The sequence below is a fragment of the Geotrypetes seraphini genome, chromosome 3 (assembly GCF_902459505.1).
Source record: "Geotrypetes seraphini chromosome 3, aGeoSer1.1, whole genome shotgun sequence".
Taxonomy (NCBI): domain Eukaryota; kingdom Metazoa; phylum Chordata; class Amphibia; order Gymnophiona; family Dermophiidae; genus Geotrypetes; species Geotrypetes seraphini.
Window position 1 is genome coordinate 110,814,905 of NC_047086.1, and position 25,350 is coordinate 110,840,254.

General features: G+C 39.8%; 1 protein-coding gene across 2 annotated transcripts in view; it reads left to right on the forward strand.

Annotated features, from left to right (window-relative positions):
* EVA1A (eva-1 homolog A, regulator of programmed cell death) overlaps window positions 1–25,350 on the forward strand; it is a 552,387-nt gene that overhangs the window by 234,711 nt on the left and 292,326 nt on the right. For both annotated transcript variants that reach the window (XM_033939410.1, XM_033939411.1), the window contains one exon: window positions 17,212–17,355. In XM_033939410.1, the coding sequence (XP_033795301.1) occupies window positions 17,212–17,355 (144 nt within the window). The remainder of the gene's footprint in view (window positions 1–17,211; window positions 17,356–25,350) is intronic.

The window sequence follows — 25,350 nt, forward strand, 5'->3', positions numbered from 1 at the left end:
AGGCTTTGCCAATGAAAAGGCTTTTTTTCGCTTGCCAACAACACATTGCATCACCTTTACAGAGGGAATATTAACTTACAGCCTTGAGAGGACGGTAGAGTTTGTGTGGACACATACCAAAGCAGGTGTATCAACAAATACTTAAGTGTCTGATTATGAAGCGCCTTAAAAGCTAAAACCATCTGAAGGAGTCTGGGACTGGTTTTCCTGAGTGTTGAACTAAGTTTTCTCTTTAATAAAATGCTGAATTATGTTTAGCTGCAGACCTAACTTATCTCACGTTCTAGCCTGCCTGCACTGGGTGTTTTAGCTTGGGCATTTTAGCTTCTTATGGTTATCTCAGCATACACAATATTGTATTCCGCCCTCCTGGACACGTAACAGAAAGACTGCAGGTCTTAGATAAGTGACCTGCTAGTGACCTGTTAGTGTGAGCTTAGGACCAGTGATTGTTAAGAAAAGTAACACGTGAAAAGTTTTTTCTAGAATTCAGTTGTAAAGCCAGAAAAATGAATACATAGCTCTGTAACTTCCTGGTTTCGGCACTCCTGAAGTTACCATCTTGGGACTCAGGGGCACGCATAAGCTGAATAAAATATACCTGTCACTTTCTTCAAGTCTCTAAGTTTTGTGGCTGACCAAAGTGATCTTTCACATCAACTTGAATTGCACATGTTCTCTGAACTGGTAGTGAGTGAAGCATGGCCAAAGCAGCTGTCCCTCCTTTTTACTCCTGTCAGTGTGCTAGGCACATTTTTAACTTTATTTCTAGTGCCACTTTTAACTTTGCTGATATCACGGTGTGTGCACGGCATTTTCACAGACTCTGATGAATGACCTGTGCTACCCTACTGTGCCTTCGTGTATGCAAGCATTCTGATCTCAACATGACAGTCAACCAGTAGTTTGTTTGTCTTTTTTTTTTCTGACCTGCTTGTTCTGCTTGTTGGAAGGGAATGTTAACTCTCAAAACTTAGTTAGGAAGCTTAAGCTGGGTTTTACTAAGCTGCGGTAGAGGTTTCTACTGTGACGCTCATAGATTTCTTATGAGCATTGGAGCAGTTACCTCGACAGACCGTGGTAGAAACTTCTACCGCAGCTTAATAAAAGGAGCTCTTATTTTGCTTGTTAACCTAATTTCTGCACGTGTACAGTGCCTTGTAAAATTCTTTGCATCCCTGGACATTGATATCGCATTCTGCTCTCAGAAAAGCACAATTCAAAATGCATTAAAGTGAGAGTTTAGTTGATATATACAATATACTTTACACTTTCATCATGAAAGAACAATTACAGAAATATTCATATGAGTTTAGGAACAGAAAAATATAAAATGTGCAATGGTGCTGATCAGAAAGTAGGACAATGACAGCTTAGACCTGTTGGCAAATTTTGGCCGCAAATGTTGCAGAACGAGGTTAAGGAATCACTGGTCTGCAATTCTTGACATCATTCATTTCTTCATTTTGACCTTTTGGGATGGGTGTTAGAATGATTTTTCCTAGGTGTTTGGGGAATATTTCTTTTTCTAGAGAGTTGTTCAGCCAGTCATATTTGTAGTATATTTTGGATGGATTTATTTTGTTTTTTCTGAACAAAAACAGAATGCATACTTTGAAAAATTCAGTACTCAAATATTATTCCCAAATACTGCCCCATGTCTGCCTCTTCCTTGTGTGGGTAAAATTACACGTGCAATGGTACCACATGCACAGTTTTGCCCATGCATAGGGTGAGCAGGTTACAAAATAAGTTTTATCCTTGGAAACGGATATGAAAATTCTGTATATGGTTTAGAGCTTATAATAAAAAGTTTCCATGATGCATTAGCCCAGTCCTGATGCAAGATAAAAGCTCTTAATTGCAAACATCACTGTAGTCTTCTCTACTTTATATAAAAAGAATCGTGTCTCAACCCAAGAATTGGTTAATTAGACAGATATTTTTGTAATAAATAGATTTTCAGGATTTTCTTGAAAACAGTAAAGTTATCCTAACATCTGATAAGATAACTTTAACACTGTGTCACTTCAAAAGACCAGGGCAATCCTGGTAAGCTAAAATTCCATACAAATTTCAAGTGATTTAAAAAGACTTTGCTAACCATCCATTTGCCTCTTTCATTCCACTTGCATGTCTCATTATTGCACCTGCTCAAGAGATTACTTCTTATCCTGTAGGAGTAGGTGGGTCACCTTCTGAGATATAATAGTTTATCACTGTCATTTTAGGTGCATTTGGTCAGATCTAAGGATGCTATTGCAACAACCAAGCTATGCAATAGCTGTACAAAATTTTCCATCCTATTAATCCTGATTTTGACAGGTCAGATGAAATCTTTGCACAAAAAACCTGCAAACTCTGACCCAGTTTTATAAACTATCCTCCTGATATTCTGCCAGTGTCAGTCAGCATTTTTTTTTAAATGCTGATCGTCGCTGGCAGAATTATCCCCTGATATTCAATTCCAGGCCTTGTCTGGGCATGAGCACTGAATACTGGGACATAATTCTGGGTGGCCTGACTCCTCGGAGCTTATATACTGGATCAGTCAAATTCCTGAGTCCCCATATACCCCAAATAAACCTACCCTAGTGGAGTATATAGTCCAATAATATGTTAGAAAAAATTCCACTATTACTTATTCAGAGAAGTGCACTCATTTTTTAACTTTTAATTTAAATTACAACGGGAAAAGGCCTCAGATATGGAGCCTACGCACAGTCATTGGCTGAATTGATCAAATTGATCAGCGTAGTTGTCACGCTCCTTGCTCCAGTCATCAGCCAGCAAAAACCCATCTTTTTAACTTAATTTCAAAAAAGCTTAAATCTTATTTTTTCAAAATAAATTATTAACTTAGTGTTCATTAAAACTTAGCTTATATTCTAAATCATTTTTATGGATTTTTTCTTTTTTATAGATTTTCATGCACAACTCTATATTCACTGAAAACAGTACTGTGAAGCTAAGTTACCATTACAGTGCTGTACTTTTCAGGAATTCCAGAAGCCACCAGCACAGGGGAAGAGGCATCACCAGAAAAAGGAGACCTCATTTGCATAGACACACCTTCCTGCATTTCAAACCCCGAACCTCTCCCTAGCAGCCAACTGCCATTGAACTCTCGGGTTGTTATTTCTAATGGTCAACTGCTTGAGTTTTCACAGTTGCAACATAAATATGGTCTTAATAATTCACAAAGTTATAGATGGTTGCAACTGAAGCAGGCTATTCAGGTGGGGTTCCCTGAGTGGAAAAATCTTAATAATCAATATAGTTTAGAGTTCTTATGCTTTCTGGTGGACTTCCTGGAATACCAGGCCGCACAATGGTACAAATTAATATCTGGATTTATAAATAAAAAACAAAAAAATGGTCTTCGGGACATTTGGAGCATTGAGATTAAGCATCAAATTACGGTGTTTCAATGGCCACGAATTTGGTCTTGGAGGATGAGATGTACAGTGTCTGCATCTATGAGACAAATTTGTTTTTTTCTGTTACATAGAGCATTTTGGACCCCAGTTCATTTACATAAATTAGATAGCTCTAAGTCTGATAGATGTTGGCACTGCAATCTCAAAGCTGGGATTCTAGATCATCTATTATTCTATTGTCCATTTATTTTGGATTTCTGGAAATCAATATGGGGCCAAATAAATAGTTTATTGGAGAATCCAGTGGCCCTATCATATGATACTATTTTATTTGGCATGTCAATGAGGGCAAAGAGTCAAATATCCTCAAAAAATAATAAGCTCTTGCTAATTATGACTGGAGTCGCCATTCAACAAATTACTTTTAATTGGAAGAACTGGAGTAGATTAAACTTTAATTTCTGGTGGAATTCTTTGTGCCATATATATAAGATGGAAATAATATTAGCCATACAGAAAGGACATTTTAATAAATTCAAAGATGTTTGGGGACCATTAACAGATTATTGTAATGAGTAGCTAACATTTTTCCCTTAATTATACAATTGTAACTGAGAGGGTGGGGTGGGGGGGTTTCTGATCTTACATTAATTGTTTGGGTTAGTAGGAAAGAATGTATTATATGATATACGTGATTACATATGGTATGGTAAGGGTGGGGGGGGGTGGAGGATAAATTTCATTAATTTAAGATGATTATAATAGAAATTCAAGTGAGGTCTGTAAGTTCAAATGTTATTTCCGATTACACTTGTTGTAAGTTGTAAAAATGAATTTTTTTAAAAAAAGCATCTATTTAGCAGTAATTAAGAGTTACACATGGATCTGCCCTATGTCCTATTCTATAATGTGCAGCTAAATTTCATAGCACACAGCTTCAAAGGGGGTGTGGCCATGGGAACGGCATGAGCAGGTCAGGGGCGTTCCCAGAAATTGGATGTGATGTTATAGAATAGGTGTGAGTGCATTTCCTCACCTAAGTACCATCAGTTGTACCTGAGCCTTAGGCAAGCATAGAGGCTCACAAACCCCCCCAATTCTATACAAAGTGCTAAAAATTGCATGTGCAAATTTGGGTGTGTTCCCAATTTACAAGCACAATTTAATTGGTTAACGAGCCCATTAGTGCTGATAATTGGGATCTTAACAAACAGTTATTGGTGTAATTGGATTTAATTAATATGGACGCATGTAAATTAAGGCACGTGATCTCTGGCTAAATTTTACACTCAAGTCCAAAAGGGGGTGTAGAAATGGAATGGTCACGGGCGCATCAGGGGTGTTCCTCCAAGTTTCACATGTAGTTATAGAATAAGGGTCATCCATGCCTAATTTAGGCACATTTCCATTGGTGTAAATGGCTTCACCTAAAGTTTGGTGCAGTTCCTGCTGTTAAATGCTAGTCTATAAATGGCATGTAACTTTGAGTTAGTATCAAAAAAAGAGAAAAAAAAAACTTCTCACAAATGTGTAATGTCACCCAAACAAAGAGAGAAAGTCAGTATGTTAATAGTATAATTTCAAGGAATAAAAACCCTTGGTCTTGAAAATCTAATTTATTATTTATGTTTTAACATTATTTAAATCTTTTTTTTAATATATTGACAACTTAATTCATTGTGTGCAAAAATATCAAGTGAAAACATCACTAAAATTTGAAATCATATATCCCTGTATTCACAATGTTCCAAAAGGCACTTAATTTTATTTTGGAATGATGAAAGAAACCCAAAGAAGTCCTTATAAAGATCAGTTGTGTAGTCCTTCAATCAATTTGTTGATCCGATCCTTTTGGGACATTTCAGTCCTTTGATTAATTTCGAATCTTTACAATTTAATCCTTGATCCAATCGAAAGATTGGATCAAGGATTAAACTTTAAAGATTGGACCAAAAAAGATTGGATCAATTAATTAATCAAAGGACTGAATTGGTCCAAAAGGAACAGATCAACAGATTGATTGAAGGACTACACAGCTGATCTTTATAAGGACTTCTTTGGGTTTCTTTGCATCATTCCAAAATAAAATTAAGTGCCTTTTGGAACATTGTGAATACAGGGATGTATGTTTTCAAATTTTAGTGATGCTTTCACTTGATATTTTTGCACACAATGAATTAAGTTGTCAATATATTTAAAAAAAGATTTAAATAATGTAAAAAATAAATTAGGTTTTCAAGACCAAGGGTCTTTATTCATTGAAATTGCACTGTTAACATATTGATGTAACTCTGAGTGGCATTTATAGAATAGCGCACAGCATGTTTTTAGGCACCAGATTTTTTAGCTCCAAAATGTGGGCTAAGCTAGTATTCTGCAAAGGTCGTTCTGCACAGAGTACCCTTTATGGAAAGCTAGCTTAGCACAGATCATCCCATCACCTAACTTTGGCCGCCATTTATTGAATTTCCCCTTAATATTTAGAGGCCTGACCAGTGGGATAGTGAGGGAGGTTGGCGCCTGGGGTGGTAGTGCCTGGCATTGCTGCGCCGTGTGCCTCCCACTCTTCCCCACCGCTTGAGTGCCCCCCGCCCTTTGTGTACCTCTTGAAATGTTCGCCTGCACAAGTAGCATCTTCCGACCGCTGCTTGTGCTAGCCTCAGCTCCCTTCTGATGTCATGTCCTGGTCCCGTGACCAGGAAGTGATGTCAGATGGAAACCAAGGATGGTATGAGCAGCAAGTGGAAAATGCTGCCAGCACTGGCAGACATTTAAAGAGGTATGTTGGGGGGGGGGGGAGAGTAGGAGAGATGTTGGCACCCCTGCAAAGCCAGCACCTGGGGCAGTCCGCTCCCCCTGCCCCCCCCTTGACTACGCCACTGGGCCTGACCTTGAGATGAGGATTGTTTTAACAAATTATGGATCAAGGAATCAAGGAATCTGTGATGTGCACTGAATGCTATTACAAGCTCTTTTAAACATCATCACAGCGTTTGAAATGGTTCACTGTCTTCGTTATAGCTAGAGGGGTGGAGGCAACTTGATTTAGGAGAGTGCCTGAACCTCATCAATCACCCAGTTGTTGCTTTGATGAGTGGCTGACATCTTCAGTGTCAGATAATAGGAGAATAAAGATGTCAGATCATGACATTTCACCATTTAGCTGAATGGGAGTCGATTTCCTTACAACTGCTTTGAAGTATTATGATCCACCATTGTAATGAAGCTCTGGCAAATTAATCTGAAAGCTAGCTTAACGAATACGTTGAGAAGGAAATATTTATATCCACCTGGGACTGGTTTCTCATTAGGTAAGATTTTAAGCTTTAAGAAGCAGAGATTGTTCAATATCAGAACAGTTTTCAAAAGCATGAAACAAGGTTTTGTGCATTATACTGGGGCTTTGAAAATTACCATTCACATATGCACATAGAGGGGAACACGTGTGCAAACGTATGCATGCACTGGAGAGGTATTCCTGTGGTTGGGGTTAGAGGCGGAACATACACTTACACAAGTTCTTTTGGATTTCCAAAGAGGTACATATGTTTTTATGGAAAAGTACCCACATAGCCAGCAGTTACAGATATGTGTGTTTACTTTCCCAGATTCAGTTTTCAAAGTGAAAGTTAACCCTTTGAAAACTGATGTGAAGTCTGCAGTTAGAAAGTACAGTATCTGCAAGCTGGAGGGGGTGGGGTGGGGAGATTCTATAAACTGGCATCTAGATTTAGTACTGTTTGAAGTCTTTATATATTCAAGGCTTGAATACAAGTATTTATAAGACTCCATAGTTCAGTGGTTAGAGTACTGGCTTTGTAAACCAGGGGGTTATGAGTTCAGTCCTAATGGTTAGTACAGTGACATGGGGAACTGGGTTCAGTTCCCCACTGCAGCTCTCTCTGACCCTGGGCAAGTCACTTAACCCTCCATTGCTCCAGGTGCAAAAAATATCTTAGGTTGTGAGCCCAGCAGGGACAGAGAAAATGCCTGCATATACTCACAGATTCCATATCATATGTGCTAAAAGATCAACATCTAAATTTAGGTGCAGATCCAAATAAGCTATCAATACTGAATTAATAGGCCTTTAACAATCAATAGCACTAATTTGGATTTGCATGTGCACATTCCTGTCTGCTATTATGTATCAACCTGTGCCTAAATCCTTTAGAGCCTAATTCTATATTATTTATTTTAAAAATTTCTTATCTGCTTTAAATAGGGTTGCCAGATTTTACTATAGTATTGTTTTTATTATTATGCATGTTTTTCTTTGGAAACTATCTAGGTGTAAATGGTATATAAATTTTAAAATAAATAAATATGTCGAATTTTCCTGTTAGTGCATACCTGAAACGGGGGCATGCAGTTTTATAGAATAATCCACAGAAACACAGTGAAGATGACCAAAAAGTGTTCAATACTTTATTTTTCAAACTGTAATGACTTGACACAAATGTCGTTCGGCCCTATGGCCTGCATCAGGAGTCTATAAATGATAAACATACGTTAAAAAATATGAACATTAACATTAAAAATAGACAAATAGATATACATGAAAAATGGTTGATCATTGTTATTAGGTGCCATCGATTCGTGCTTAGTCCTAGTAACTTGATGAATTGCGGACCTAAAAAGAAATTGGTTTTGTGCTAGTCCGGAAAGGTCCTCCAGCATCATCCCCATGGTTGTTTTCAACGTGTCCAGCTATCTGATTGCAGGTTGCCCTCTTTTCCTGGTTCGTTCGATCTTCCCAAACATATGTCCTTCTCCAGTGATCTCTCTCTTCTGATGGTGTGACCAAAATAAGACAGTCGTAACTTCATCATTTGGACTTCGAGTGATATAGCCAGTTTGATCTCTTCCAGAATTGCTTTGTTAGTTCTTCTGGCAGTCCACGGCACACCTAAAATCCTTCTCCAGCATCAAAGTTCAAATGAGTCAATTTTTCTGTTTTGTGTCCGCAGTATCCAGCTTTCACATCTGTAACCGACCACCGAAAAAATGAGTGTGTGGAAAAGTCTGATCTTCGTTTTGAATGTTACCTCCTTGCCTTTGTCATGGAAATTGTATTTTAAAATTGAAACCAAATGGAAAAATTAACATATATATTTTATTTTATATTTTGGGGGGAAAAGCAACAAAACTGACCAATAGCCTGTTAGTGCATACCTGAAACGGGGGCATGCAGTTTTATAGAATAATCCACAGAAACACAGTGAAGATGACCAAAAAGTGTTCAATACTTTATTTTTCAAACTGTAATGACTTGACACAAATGTCGTTCGGCCCTATGGCCTGCACCAGGAGTCTATAAATGATAAACATACGTTAAAAAATATGAACATTAACATTAAAAATAGACAAATAGATATACATGAAAAATGGTTGATCATTGTTATTAGGTGCCATCGATTCGTGCTTAGTCCTAGTAACTTGATGAATTGCGGACCTAAAAAGAAATTGGTTTTGTGCTAGTCCGGAAAGGTCCTCCAGCATCATCCCCATGGTTGTTTTCAACGTGTCCAGCTATCTGATTGCAGGTTGCCCTCTTTTCCTGGTTCGTTCGATCTTCCCAAACATATGTCCTTCTCCAGTGATCTCTCTCTTCTGATGGTGTGACCAAAATAAGACAGTCGTAACTTCATCATTTGGACTTCGAGTGATATAGCCAGTTTGATCTCTTCCAGAATTGCTTTGTTAGTTCTTCTGGCAGTCCACGGCACACCTAAAATCCTTCTCCAGCATCAAAGTTCAAATGAGTCAATTTTTCTGTTTTGTGTCCGCAGTATCCAGCTTTCACATCTGTAACCGACCACCGAAAAAATGAGTGTGTGGAAAAGTCTGATCTTCGTTTTGAATGTTACCTCCTTGCCTTTGTCATGGAAATTGTATTTTAAAATTGAAACCAAATGGAAAAATTAACATATATATTTTATTTTATATTTTGGGGGAAAAGCAACAAAACTGACCAATAGCCTGTTAGTGCATACCTGAAACGGGGGCATGCAGTTTTATAGAATAATCCACAGAAACACAGTGAAGATGACCAAAAAGTGTTCAATACTTTATTTTTCAAACTGTAATGACTTGACACAAATGTCGTTCGGCCCTATGGCCTGCATCAGGAGTCTATAAATGATAAACATACGTTAAAAAATATGAACATTAACATTAAAAATAGACAAATAGATATACATGAAAAATGGTTGATCATTGTTATTAGGTGCCATCGATTCGTGCTTAGTCCTAGTAACTTGATGAATTGCGGACCTAAAAAGAAATTGGTTTTGTGCTAGTCCGGAAAGGTCCTCCAGCATCATCCCCATGGTTGTTTTCAACGTGTCCAGCTATCTGATTGCAGGTTGCCCTCTTTTCCTGGTTCGTTCGATCTTCCCAAACATATGTCCTTCTCCAGTGATCTCTCTCTTCTGATGGTGTGACCAAAATAAGACAGTCGTAACTTCATCATTTGGACTTCGAGTGATATAGCCAGTTTGATCTCTTCCAGAATTGCTTTGTTAGTTCTTCTGGCAGTCCACGGCACACCTAAAATCCTTCTCCAGCATCAAAGTTCAAATGAGTCAATTTTTCTGTTTTGTGTCCGCAGTATCCAGCTTTCACATCTGTAACCGACCACCGAAAAAATGAGTGTGTGGAAAAGTCTGATCTTCGTTTTGAATGTTACCTCCTTGCCTTTGTCATGGAAATTGTATTTTAAAATTGAAACCAAATAGAAAAATTAACATATATATTTTATTTTATATTTTGGGGGGAAAAGCAACAAAACTGACCAATAGCCTGTTAGTGCATACCTGAAACGGGGGCATGCAGTTTTATAGAATAATCCACAGAAACACAGTGAAGATGACCAAAAAGTGTTCAATACTTTATTTTTCAAACTGTAATGACTTGACACAAATGTCGTTCGGCCCTATGGCCTGCACCAGGAGTCTATAAATGATAAACATACGTTAAAAAATATGAACATTAACATTAAAAATAGACAAATAGATATACATGAAAAATGGTTGATCATTGTTATTAGGTGCCATCGATTCGTGCTTAGTCCTAGTAACTTGATGAATTGCGGACCTAAAAAGAAATTGGTTTTGTGCTAGTCCGGAAAGGTCCTCCAGCATCATCCCCATGGTTGTTTTCAACGTGTCCAGCTATCTGATTGCAGGTTGCCCTCTTTTCCTGGTTCGTTCGATCTTCCCAAACATATGTCCTTCTCCAGTGATCTCTCTCTTCTGATGGTGTGACCAAAATAAGACAGTCGTAACTTCATCATTTGGACTTCGAGTGATATAGCCAGTTTGATCTCTTCCAGAATTGCTTTGTTAGTTCTTCTGGCAGTCCACGGCACACCTAAAATCCTTCTCCAGCATCAAAGTTCAAATGAGTCAATTTTTCTGTTTTGTGTCCGCAGTATCCAGCTTTCACATCTGTAACCGACCACCGAAAAAATGAGTGTGTGGAAAAGTCTGATCTTCGTTTTGAATGTTACCTCCTTGCCTTTGTCATGGAAATTGTATTTTAAAATTGAAACCAAATGGAAAAATTAACATATATATTTTATTTTATATTTTGGGGTGAAAAGCAACAAAACTGACCAATAGCCTGTTAGTGCATACCTGAAACGGGGGCATGCAGTTTTATAGAATAATCCACAGAAACACAGTGAAGATGACCAAAAAGTGTTCAATACTTTATTTTTCAAACTGTAATGACTTGACACAAATGTCGTTCGGCCCTATGGCCTGCACCAGGAGTCTATAAATGATAAACATACGTTAAAAAATATGAACATTAACATTAAAAATAGACAAATAGATATACATGAAAAATGGTTGATCATTGTTATTAGGTGCCATCGATTCGTGCTTAGTCCTAGTAACTTGATGAATTGCGGACCTAAAAAGAAATTGGTTTTGTGCTAGTCCGGAAAGGTCCTCCAGCATCATCCCCATGGTTGTTTTCAACGTGTCCAGCTATCTGATTGCAGGTTGCCCTCTTTTCCTGGTTCGTTCGATCTTCCCAAACATATGTCCTTCTCCAGTGATCTCTCTCTTCTGATGGTGTGACCAAAATAAGACAGTCGTAACTTCATCATTTGGACTTCGAGTGATATAGCCAGTTTGATCTCTTCCAGAATTGATTTGTTAGTTCTTCTGGCAGTCCACGGCACACCTAAAATCCTTCTCCAGCATCAAAGTTCAAATGAGTCAATTTTTCTGTTTTGTGTCCGCAGTATCCAGCTTTCACATCTGTAACCGACCACCGAAAAAATGAGTGTGTGGAAAAGTCTGATCTTCGTTTTGAATGTTACCTCCTTGCCTTTGTCATGGAAATTGTATTTTAAAATTGAAACCAAATGGAAAAATTAACATATATATTTTATTTTATATTTTGGGGGGAAAAGCAACAAAACTGACCAATAGCCTGTTAGTGCATACCTGAAAAGGGTGCATGTTTTATAGAATAATACCATTTATGTGCTGAAATGCTGAGTTTCAGGCTAGCATTTATGCCAGGTTTCAGCTGGCGTAAATTCCAGTGCTCCATTTTACAAATCAGCTGTGAGGAGTGGCCTAGAGCGGCTGCTTCTGTACCCAGTTATGGGATTGAACCCCAGGGCTGCTCCTTGTGACTCTGGGCAAGTCGCTTAATCCTCCAATGCCCCAGGTACAAAGTAAGTACCTGTATACAAGGGGGTGCTGAAAAGTTCTCAACCCAACCAAGAAGAGAATGACGTAGATATATCTGAAACAATATAGAATTTTGTTTCTGCAAATTGGCACTTAATGAAATAAGATAACACTCATTTCAGCTACAGTGGCAAAACAACGCTCAGAATTTAGGAAGTTGGTTGGTTGGGCTGAGAACTTTCCAGCACCCCCTCATATAGTTGGCACCAAACCTAAGCTTTTCCCCTGGCATAGCCAGAACCAGTATTATGGATGGGCCCTTCTACTCTTCCTCCCAGACATATACAGTAATATAAAAAGGATCTCTGTCTCTCCATCTCTCCTCCACAGCATTCCACTTTGTCTCTCCTCCACAGCATCCCAGCATCTGCCCTCCTACCGATGAATCCCATCCCTCCATGCTATACCTTGCGCAAGTTCTCGGTGCCAACAGCAATTCAATTCCACTCCTGGCACTGGCCCCCACAAGCTTCCCTCTGTGTGTTCTGCCAGACAGGAAATAGAAAATGATGTCAGCGAGTGCAGGAAATGGTAGAGGGACGCTTGTGGGGCCAGGGTTGGTGCGGCATCAAAAAATGGATCACTACAGGCACCGGGTACATGTGTAAGATATACTGGGGAGGGACAGGATTCAGTGATAGGAGGGCAGATACTAGGATGCCACCGAGCAGAGAGAGTAGTGTGGTGTCACCGCTAGGTGGCCTTGAGCTCACAGGTAACTACACCAACACACACACAAATATAAGGTAAATACATAGGGTTATTATTGTATCCCGATTATATGTAAGTGTAGATAATTGACAGTATATTTTTTTGTGAAACCTTGGACACAAAGAGAAAATCCTGCCGCTGACAGGAGAAGAAAAGTCTGTGTTTTGTTCAGTGTTTGCAGTATTTATTTATTTGGCTTCATATCCTGTCCTCCCAGAAGAGCTCAGAATGAGTTACAAGTTTACATATATAACAAAACATAACAGGGTATAGTAATGTATATCATGACATGATAGGACAATACATAGGGAAGCATGTTAGTACTCAAAAAACATGGCATTGCTTAATAGGATATGACAGGCCAAGACTTCATACAGCATGGGGTGGTGATATTTTCAGTTTGGTATGACATTGTGGTAACTGATAACATAGTAACATAGTAGATGATGGCAGATAAAGACCAGAATGGTCCATCCAGTCTGCCCAACCTGATTCAATTTAAATTTTTTAAATTTTTTCTTCTTAGCTATTTCTGGGCAAGAATCCAAAGCTCTACCCGATACTGTGCTTGGGTTCCTACTGCCAAAATCTCCGTTAAAACCTACTCCAGCCCATCTACACCCTCCCAGCCATTGAAGCCCTCCCCAGCCCATCCTCCACCAAGTGGCCATATACAGACACAGACCGTATATAACTGAAAGTTTAACGAGACTGCCTAGATGGAACTTGATAGAGCTTGACAGTACTTTATAATGCCTGACGGTATGAAGCGTGGAAACGGGCAGTACATAACAGAGCATGGCAGCGCATTAGGATGCATGACAGTACATGGTATGGCAGACAATACAAACAGGAGCATGGCAGGAATATGACAGTGCATGGCATGGCAGTACAGTAAATGGCTATGAATGAAAATATATGCTAGGTATGGTATAGCATTGAATGTGTGGAAGTATCGGCAGTGACAGTGCATGACAGTACGTGGTATGGCAAGATAGTACATAACAGTGCTTGATAAAAAGAGATTATGTCCTTACCACTGGTGAAGTAAAGGGCGAGGGGGGGGTGGTTTGCCCTGGGCGCTGTCTTGTTGGGGGCACCAGCTCTACGCCCCCTCTCCCCCCACAATACGCATGCGCACCCCTTCCTGTGCACCTCTTTATTGTTTGCGGCGTGAGCAGTGACCCCCCAACCTGCTACTTGCGCCAGCGTCAGCTCTTCGTCTGATGTCAAATCCTGGACCCACGCCCAGGACGTTATCTCGGAGGAAGAGCTGATGTTGGTATGAGCGGAAGGTTGGGGTTGCCGCTCACATTAAAGGGGAAAGAGGTACGTGCGCGGCAGGAGGGGGTGGGGAAGGAACGGATGGGGGTGGGGTGGAGAAGGTGGTGGGGGAGGGGGCGCCACTGCCCTGGATGCCTCTCACTCTTACTATGCCACTGGTCCTTACCTTGATAATATCTTTTCCAGTAGATAGGTGTGTCATTCTGGACAAGCGATATTGCATCTGTGACACGCTGGGTGCTGAGCTGCGTACAGTATATATGCTACTGAAAGATTAGAATTCAGGTTTCTGTGGCTTGCAGGATAGAAAAAAAACTCTTTTTATCTGCCTGCTCTATGAACATAGTAATGGTAATTTGCTCAGTAAGGCAGTTAGAGTTCACCCCATGCACCTGCCACCCCATGCAGGTTACAACCCTCTGCTCTCCATACAGGTTATGTACCCTCTAAGCCAGTGGTTCCCAACCCTGTCCTGGAGGAACACCAGGCCAATTGGGTTTTCAGGCTAGCCCTAATGAATATGCATGAAGCAAATTTGCATGCCTATCACTTCCATCATATGCAAATCTCTCTCATGCATATTCATTAGGGCTAGCCTGAAAACCCGATTGGCCTGGTGTTCCTCCAGGACAGGGTTGAGAATCACTGCTCTAAGCCTCTTTGGAAGTGGCCATTTAAGTTTTGTGTTAATCCCATCCTTTAGGGAGACAGTGACTGCAAAAGGGTTATTTTTGTGTGCATACCATGAGAATAATGAACCTGGCATGTGGAGTATGATGTTAGTCTCGTGTTGTAGTACAGTGTTTTTCAACTCGATCCTGGAGTACCCCCTTGCCAGGCAGATTATCAGGATATCCACAATGAATAGGCATGAAAGAAATGTGCATATAGTGGAGGCAGTTTATGCATTGTGGATATCCTGAAAACCTGACTGGCAAGGGGGTACTCCAGGACTGAGTTGAGAAACACTGTTGTGGTACATGCATTAATGAGTGATCTAGTTGTTAGAGCAGCTGTCTCAACGCCCTGACGTTTTGCGTTTTGCTTCCCGCAACGGCTCCTTGTGACTCTGGGCCAAGTTACTTAACACTTCATTGCGCCAGGTACAAAAGAAGTACTTCTCTAAAATACATAAACTGCTTTGATTGTGTAATCATACAGAAAAACAGTATATCAAGTCTCATCCCTTTCATTAGCTTCCTGCTTGGAGTTCATAAGATGTAACTTGAATGGATAATTTATCCAAATGTGCTTGGAAGTTCTTTTTCATCAAGACTGTGGCACCCAAAATTATGAGAACTATTTCTGTATCTTTTGCCACGTTTTCTTTGTCCCAGACTACATTTCTTGGTACTTAAGGATCTTCTCTCTGTGCAATTTAAAGCTCCTTGTGTTTATCCTACACATTTTTGAACTTCATTACTGTTTTTGTCCTCACCACCACCACTGGGGAGGGTGTTCCAGGCAACCCTCACCCTTCTTCTTTTTTTTTTTTAATCTTTATTGATTTTCAAACGTTGACAGTGCAATACCAATTAATTGAACATAAAGTACTGCATAAAACGCACTATTAACTACACAAGTAATACATAAAACAATCATTTTCTCCCATCCTCCTCCCAATTATTAATACAATAAGACATATGATGTGATTACAATATTATAATTATGTAATTTAAATCCTCAAAATACATTTCCCTCCTTTACCCTTCCTGTGAAAAAATATTTCCTGATGTTGCTCTTAAGTTTATTTCCTTGCCGGCTGCTCTCTTCCCAGTTTCACTTTATTATTGTGTAGAATTTTAAAAAATTAACTTTTTTCACTATTCATAGTTTTATATCCCTTCTTGATATACTACAGCAGGGTTCTCAACCCAGTCCTCAGGACCCACCAGGCTAGTCAGGTTTTCAGGATATTCATAATGAATATTCATTAGATAAATTTGCAGTGTATGCAGATTTATCTCATGCATATTTATTGAGGGAATCTTAAAAACCACAACTGTTGAGTCTTTTTACTTATCCTTTAATGCAGTATCTCAATCGTGCATTAAAGGATAAGTAAAAAGACTCAACAGTCGTGGTTATCTTTTTATTAGATAACAGTGAACTGGAATAGTAAGCTTATTAGCTAATAAAGTAAGCAGAATTGCTACCATCTCATGGTAGGCCGGAACCTTAATCTAAAGAAGAATATGATAAACTTCTAGGCCTTTCTACAATCAATTCCCAACCAGTGGGGTTGTTATTCATTGTGGGAGTTTCCAAATTGCCTCACTTTTTATCTTCATCTTTGCTTTAGGGACGCCTGGAACACCCTCCCCTTTTCAGTTGCGCATGTACATTGTTACAGAAAAGTGCATAGCCAGATCTTGTGCCAATAGCTTGTGCCAATTAAATGCTTGTTAATTCCAATAATTAAATCATTGGAGCCCATTTGCTCATTGTTTTGGGCGCTGACTTTGGACGCCCACATGTGGGCATGTTTTATAGAATATGGGGGTATTTGTATAGCAGCCAGTGTTCTGCACTTATTCAGGGCATCTGCCTATCTGTGTGGGAGTGCCCAAATATAGATTTTTTTTTTTTTAAATGCTGTGGCCGGTGCTTGAAAAACCATACTCACTGCCAGGTTTAAATATTGACCCGTTCATTTCTGCGCTTTCTTAACAGGAGCTAAGCAGTGAGTCTTCAAGGAGGAAGGAGTGGCGTAGTGATTAGAGCAACTGCCTTAGCGCCCTGAGGTTGCGGGTTCAAATCCCATGCTGTTCCATGTGACCTAGGCAAGTCACTCAAACCTCCATTGCCCCAGGTACATTAGATAGATTGTGAGCCCACTGGGACAGATAGGGAAAATGCTTGAGTACCTTGATTGTAAACCACTTAGATAACTTTGATAGGCAGTGTATAAATACCTAAAATACGAGTAAATATTGCTCATTGTTTATTTTTTCAACCATTCAGTGTTTCATAACTGGCCTGTTATCAATCTTTTTTAAGAACCCCACACAACTTGAAATAGTGAAAGTTATTTCAGATGGACGGTATCCGTTGAGATGTTTTCTTTTATCCATAGATTCTGAAATAAGATTTACTTATATTATTATTTTCTTTGACTGTAGAATGTCAGTCAGCCTCTGCCCTCCAGCTGATGACCAGGCGCTGCCATGGGAAAAGAAGCTGCAGTGTGTATGCCAGCACCTACGAGTTTGGAGATCCCTGTTATCCGGGAGTCCCTAAGCATCTCAATGTAATCTACACCTGTGGTAAGCCAGAGCCCACTGGGCTGCTGTTTATTGCTGAACACATTTATCCTTGCTGGTTCAATAATAATGGTTGAAATATTGTAGCCACTCCAAGATATAACCCTTTAAGGATAGATATTCAGCTGGTAGTATTCAGCTTTTTTCTTCTTGTTTTTTTTTTAAGCCACCGGAGGCGTTATTCTCAGATATTCACTGCTGGATCGTGTCCAGGCGCCAGCATTGAATAAACAGATATGTGGCCAGCTATCTTTTATGCAGTTAAAGATGTGATATTCAGCGCTTAGCTGCCTAAGCAGCACCGCATAAAGAATGGCCTGTGTTTTATGCAGTCCAATATAGTTGTTTAACAAGCGATTGTGTGGTTAAGTGCCGATTTTCAGCACTTCTGTGTTGACTCCACCCCCCGGATTGCCCACAAAATAGCCAGCTTTCACTTTAGCAGGCTGTGGTGACATGTAATGGCATAAGAGTGGATATCCCTGCATTTAACCAGGCAGGAGCACTTTCTGGCTAGCTAAAATGCTTTGAATATCAATCCCATCGTGTTCCTGAGGGAGCATGGACTGATGCTGGCCATTCGGAACTTTTGCTTTTTTTGTGCAATCTGTGTGCGCGCACAAACAAATCTTAAGCAGACATCTTTGTGCTTACAGTACAGCAGTATGGTAAGAATAGCAGGTGAAGAATGTCCGCATGGGCAAAAAAAAAAAAATCATGTGTATCAGGAGAAAGAATGAGTATGTTGGTGGGTTTATTGTGCTGTTATCTGGTGTTTCCCAAGCTTGTCCCTGACATATCCCTTAGTCTGATTTTCAGGATAACCATAATAAGCATGCATTAGTGGGGAACTCTATAAGTGAACGTCTCTGTTTAGGTGCCCGATGCCACACAATAAGAGCTTATTCTTTAATGACATCTGGATTCCATTATGTAATACTAGCGTAACTCAACCTCGGTGCATCTGACATTTACACACCCAGCAACTGACCTGTTGTAACTGAAGTCATGTGACTGTGGCAAGGCATGCGTACCTAGATGGATTCTGTAAATTATGTGCCTAATCTGGAGCCCTGCTCATCCTTTGCTAATGTGTATGCCCCCTTGAATTTACATACTGTGCCACTTATACAACCTCGCAGAATAGTTTAGTGGTCTTTATTAATTTTTAAGCTGAAAGAGAGCCACTCAATATCTTCCCCTAAGAGGCCTTCACACTTCCTCAGGAGTCTTATTGTAAATCAAATCGTACAATATCCACAAACTTTTCAACACATTCTATGAAAAACCTCTCCTTGATGAACTAACATGTACTGCTGACTGCTGCTCGATTTGATTTACAATAAGACTCCTGAGGCAGGCCCTTGAGGGCCAAAACACGATCTTGTCGTGTCCATCATAATAAAAGAGACTGAACACCAATTGGCCACCTTTGTTGTTTTGTTTGCTGTTCACTGGTGTGAAGGCAGTTTCTCCTGTTTGTTCCCGTGGAGGCTATATCGACATGGCTGAGGGTAAATTTGGAGATTGCTATGGAGGAATCTGGGTGAGCATTTATAACTGAGAGCATGTACTTTGTGTGTGATAAAATTCCGTTCATCGCATTACAGTATTCAGATGCAAAATGTCTTCCTTATGTTAGTCCTTGAACCTGCATTTGCTTTTAGAAGTCCTTGTCTGAACCAGTTTTCTAATATATTAATGTGCACCAGTGGTATGTGGAAAGTGTCCATGTAGCTTTAAGTCACAGCTCATTAACATTAAATAGGACTGATGACAACAACAGTTTTGTTAGTAGTTTGACATTTTTCTTACACGCGGAGTTTAGTTTGTGAAATCAGTGATTAGTGCTTGAATGTCTGCTTGTACACAGTTACATATGAGCATTGCCATACTGGGGCAGACTGACGGCCCATCAAGACTAGTATCCTGTTTCCAACAGTGACCCATCCAGGTCACAAGTACCTGGCAATATCCTAAAAGAGTAGAACAGATATTTTGCTGCTTATCCTAGAAAGAAGCAGTGGTTTCCCCAAGTCCATTTTAAAAATGGCTTGTGGACTTTTCTTTTAGGAAACTATCCAAACCTTTTTAAAACCCTGCTAAGCTAACTGCTTTCATCACATTCTCTAGCAATAAATTCAGAGTTTAATTACAGGTTGAATGAAGAAATGGTTTATTTTAAATTTACAATATAGTAGCTTCATTGCATGCCCTGTAGTCCTAGTATTTTTGGAAAGAATAAACAAATGATTCACATTTTAACTGTTCCAATTCACTTATATTTTGTAGATCCAGTCTTCATGGCTCACTAAGTCCTGTCGGATTATCTGGATATCCATCATGAATATGCATGAAATTGACATGCACTTCCTCCTTGGTTTTCAAATATATCTATCTCATGCATATTCATGGTGGATATCCTGAGAACCCAATGGGTCTTGATATGCCCCATGGTCTGGGTTAGAAGCCCTATTATAAGGTTGTTACCTCAGCCAAATTAACACAAACAGACTGATCCATTCCTAGTTTGTCCCTAATGGAATTATAGCTCTGATTTCACTAAGTAAAATGGGATATTTCCATTTATGGAGAGGGACAAAGGCAGGACTGGATCAACCAGTATCTTGGTGACCCTAACTATAGCCTAAACCAGTGTTTCTCAACACGGTCCTGGAGTACACCCCTTGTCAGTCAGGTTTTCAAGATATCCATAATGAATATACACGAAAGAAACTTGCATATAATGGAGGTGTACTGTATATGCAAATCAAATTCATGCATATTCATTGTGGATATCCTGAAAACCTGACTGGGAAGGAGGTACTCCAGGACCAAGCTGAGAAACAGTGGCCTAAACCACAGGATTGGCCCTTGCCTTTTTGTAAAATTACATATATTCTGCTTTAATCTAGATGTTGTAAGCATCCCAAATGCATTACAGAGAGACGTATGCAGCTAATTAATATTAATGTTTTACTTGCTGGCAATGTCCTTTACATTGAATTTAGCAGAGGTTATGAGAAACAATAGTTTTTCCCCATGAAAGCTTTTAAGGTCCTTCAAAAATGGCATTAGCATTTAGGAATGTATTGATATTTGTTTAATTTTACTTCCACTTGGCTTTCCAAAGGACTTAACAGCCTCCTCCTCCTCCTCCTCCTCCACTTTGAGCACTGGTATGTGCAGTTATGTTGTGCAAAAGAGACCAATCACTTTGAGTGGAACATGAATGGGCAAAGTGCCTCACCATTCTGAGTGCTGTGGTTGAGTTTCTCTCTCTGAGTCTGAACTTCTATCTGAATTTCATTATAGGAATTTTAAAAATGTACATTGTGAAACAGTCTGCACTCTGCACAACACCCTTTGTAGGGTAGGTAAAAAAAACCACCTTTGATGTATTCTCAAACAGGAAAAAAAAAAAGAAGTGAATTTTCTAGCTAGACTGCAGGGGGGGGGAGGGGGCGCGGGGGGGATGTTTAATATAAGCATTGTCCATATTCTTTGATGATGGTTGTTTTGCAGGATTAGAAACTGAATGACACGCAAGAAAGGATAGTAGAATACCAAAACAGAGTTGCCAAATTACCCATTCTAGGAGGGGGGACTTTGTGGCTGGTCCTTGATTTCTGCCAACCTCATCTTGGTGCATTATGGGACCTCCAGGACTGATTTCAATGGGTAGAATCATGAACTGCAAATACTACACTGCTTTGGGATGCAAGTTTAAAATCAGAACCAGCTAAAAAATCTCCCTCCTGGATTGGGTAACTTAATAGCTTTGCCAAAATGATTAATGCATGGATCTATCTATTAATCATGCAGTATGCTTAGTATGATCCAAACAGACCGGGGATTTTAAATTACAGTCCACTTGAGGGGGCAAAACTTTCAAAATAGAACAAAACACAAAAAAACCCCTCTCATCAATACTGGGCAAGTTTCTCAAATAGTATCTTTATATAACATTTAAAGGCTTTTAAATATTTAAATGTGCTCATAAGCTCTTCAGCAAGGCGCCACAGCAGCGGTACAATGTTGCTGGAAAGGTGCTTGAATTTTAATCATAACACATTGGATAGAGCAAGGATACTTGCTTTTACTGGAGTGGCAAATGTTATGGCTCTACAAAAGTTGTTTAACAGTAGACCACTTATCTGAAAAGGTCAGTTCATGGCTCCAATGCACTATGCTTAATATGGGCATTAATGAGACATTTCTGTTAACTGGGAGCTAACATTTATGCATACGAGATGTGTGCACATGGGAATGGGACTTGTATATTGCATTTTTGTGGTTAAATATCCAAAGTGGTTTACATATATATATATATGTGTGTGTGTGTGTGTATGTATGTGTATGTGTATGTGAACCACTTTGGATGTGTAACCACAAAAATGAAATATACAAGTCCCATTCCTGTGTGCACACATGGCAATTCTTATGTTGTGTGACAAGGTTTCTTAAATCACTTGCCATTCTGTCTACTCCAGGGGTGGACAACCTTGGTCTTCAGGGGCAGCAAGCCAGTCAGATTTTCAGGATTTCCCCAATGAATATGCATGAGATCTATTTGCATGCACTGCCTCCTTTGTATTTAAATAGATCTCATGCATATTCATTGGAGAATGCCTGAAAACCCGATAGGTTGTGACCCTTGAGGCCCAAGGTTGTCTACTCCTAGAGTACTCCTACTCTCTCCACAGTGTCTATTCTGTTGTAAAACGTACCCCCCCAACCTTACTTTTACGAAGCCACGTTAAGCTTTTTTATCACCAGCCACGATGGTATTAGCTCTGATGTTCATAGAAATTTTATGAGCACTGAAGCTAACACAGCCACGGCTGTAAATAAGCCCAACATGGCTTCGTAAAAGGTGTGAGGGGGGGGGGGATAGTATTGTCTGCAAAAAAGCAAACTTGTTCTTCTTCTCAAGGTCCTTGTACTGTTTGTGGTCTCAAAGTCAGTGCAATAGAATCTATGCAGTGGCTATTAGAGCATTCACGTGTTGCTTAAGGCTGTTACCGGCAGCATTTCATCTAGGCAGATGTGTGCCAAGCTAGTCTGTATTTAAGATGATTGAAACATTTATGGAAGAGGCTGTGGGATTAGATAACAATCTTTTATATACATTATGATTCCATTAACTTAGTCAAGGGAACAGAGGAAAATCCTCTAACGTAAAAGAATGTTCCAATCTTGAAAGCCATCAAGATGGAAATATTAAAGTTTGGTGGTGTGCCAAGTTTAATACAAAAGTGCATTGCTGGGATTTACCATTCTGAGGCTCATCATTACGGTTTTAGGAAAGACTGAGGAAAGAGAGGGCAAGTATATTCATGCAGAACCAAAAATATAGAAGTTAAGCCTTAGTCAGACCACCACTTTGGTAATCAGAGAAGCTGTAAAGAGGTTCCACCCAGTATTTACTGTGAAATAACTGAATAGTGTTATATGAGAATGAAGTCAATGGTAACTACAGAAAATCAGTGCCCATGTGTACTTAGAGCAAGCTTAAATATCGTTTTGGGCAGCTAATTGAATTTGAAAAATTGTGCTGCAGGTAGAGTGACCAACTTAAAATAAGTGGAGGCAATGACGTCGTAAAGGGTGGAAGCGCTGGTTCACACTGAGCGTCAGCCACTTTGGATAGTTCTTTGGATTTTATTCCTCATCGTTGTAATCCACATGGTTCTTATTAGTGAAGCATAGGACAACTCGGACCCCCTGAGGAAGGAGTGTTTCTTTGCAACACGGACCGGTCCCCATGCACAAGAGAGCCATTTTTGGGAAATATTTCACTCACTTTCAATAAAATTCCTGTACTTGTACATTTAGTTCTGCAGTTTGTTTTTTGGGTTTCTGTCTCTATTCTTTTACTGCAGATTCATTGAATTTCTCTTTGTTTTTAACCCCCATGCCATGCTTGCGCCCTCCCTTCCCCTCCCCTCTTTAAATATTCGCTAGCACGAGCGACTTTTTCAGCCTGCTGCTTGTGTTGGCCTAGCTCCCCTCTGAAATCACTTCCGGGTTGCAGGACCAGTAAATGACATCAGAAGGAAAGCCAGTGCCTGCGCGAACAACAGGCCGGAGAAGCTGCTCCTGCTGGAAAAGATGTAAAGAGGGATGGGGATGGGGAGGGAGTGGCAGCGTGTGGAAGGAGGGCATGAGGAGGCACCACTGCCCTGGGCACCTCCCAGCCTTGCTATGCCACTGAGTGGAGGAGTAGACTAATGGTTAGTGTGGTGAGCTGAGAGCTTGGGGAACTTGGTTCAGTTCTCATAAAGCTACTTGTAACTCTGGGCAAGTCTCTTAATCCTCCATTGCTCCAAGTATAGAACTTAGATTGTGAGTCACTGGGGACAAAAAAACCCCCCATAGTAACATAGTTAATGAGGGCAGATAAAGACCTGAACGATCCATCCAGTCTGCCCAGTCTGCACCAGTATATAATAAAAATGTGAAACTACTTTGATTGCATCACAGAAAGAGGCAGTATTATCAAAACCACATTAAAAAAAAAAATCATTTGAGCCATAGGCAACCATTACAGCTGCTGCAAATAAAGAGCAGTGTGCTCATTAAACTGATATCCCATCAATATAAAAATGAAATATAACAAAGAGGTCCTATTAATAAGCTTTAGCAAAAAAAAAAAAAAAATGACCTTAGTATGGACTTATGCATACTAAGCCCATTTTTTCCACAGCCATAAAATGGCAATTTTCTATTTTTTATGTATTAATGGCCATGCACTAATGTTGCCATTAACCATGGGAAGATGGATGCTGAAAAGTTTTGCTGCGGCATAACAGGTTTTTGGAGTTTTTTGTTTTTTTTTAATCTCCTGACGAAACCTATGGTGAAACAGGTTTCCATCAGGATCTTACACAGGTACAAGTTGCTTATTTTGCCAAATGCTATAGAAGTTAAAAAATTTTGGCACCTTTGTACAAAGCCGCAGTAGAGGTTTCTACTGTGGGCCGGCAAAGTAAACGTTCCAACACTCATAAGAATTCTATGAGCGTTGGAGCATTTGCCTCAGTGGCCCGCAGTAGAAACCTCTACTGTGGCTTTGTAAAATCCAGCGTTTATGCAGTGGAGGTTTTTCTGACCTATGATTACGTACAGTATAAAGCAGTGTTATAAGCTCCAGTAGTAGACATTGGAGTAACTGCTTGGATGTCAGAGGTCTATATTTTTTTTCGTATTTTGAAATAATAAGTGACTTTCCATTGCCACAGTGGTTAAGCCATTAGCATGTGGCCATCACGTGAGCGCTCTCACCCGTTCTGTAAGTGTTAAGGACACACGTGTTATTTCGGTGTTAGCTTAGATAATGCCCTTCTCTACTCCCTGATAGTACGATATATGTAATCTCCTGATGCAATCTTGGAAAAGTTGATAGCACTGATGTATTCCCAATAGGAATATATGAAAACTAATTCTTTGTATGTGTATGTAGCCTCAATGCATAAATGAAAGCTAATTAACACCTGGCGAACCAGGGTTCCAGGCTTCTACAGCTTGAAGGGAGCTATTTTTCAAGCTCATCATAGGCTCACCTACGTGCACTAAATTAAATACGGGAACCCTTAAGTGAAGGTTTCAAAATGTGCCATAAACAAAAACCAGTGTTATCAACTAGTCCAAAATGCTGCTCAAAACTGGCAAGTTGCTCAGCACTTATCTTCGGATTATTCTGTGGCTCTTTGCAGCATTGTTCAGTGTTGTTTAACCCGGCCCTGGTGGTGTAGAAACTGTCCACGTTTTCCAGCTCATCCGGCCCAGTTTCAGGTAAAACACCCTTGCTCAGGAGCTTTTCTTTGGCCGACTTGCAATGCTGCAAGGGAACAAGCCGAATAAGCATCTCCAAACACCGCCAGCGAGTCAGAAGGGCGGAGACACAGAATGCCAAACGTCATTGTTGAATAACTTTCTTGTACCAGAACTACATTGCTGAGTGACTCTGTGACAAAAATAACTATTGCGACAGTT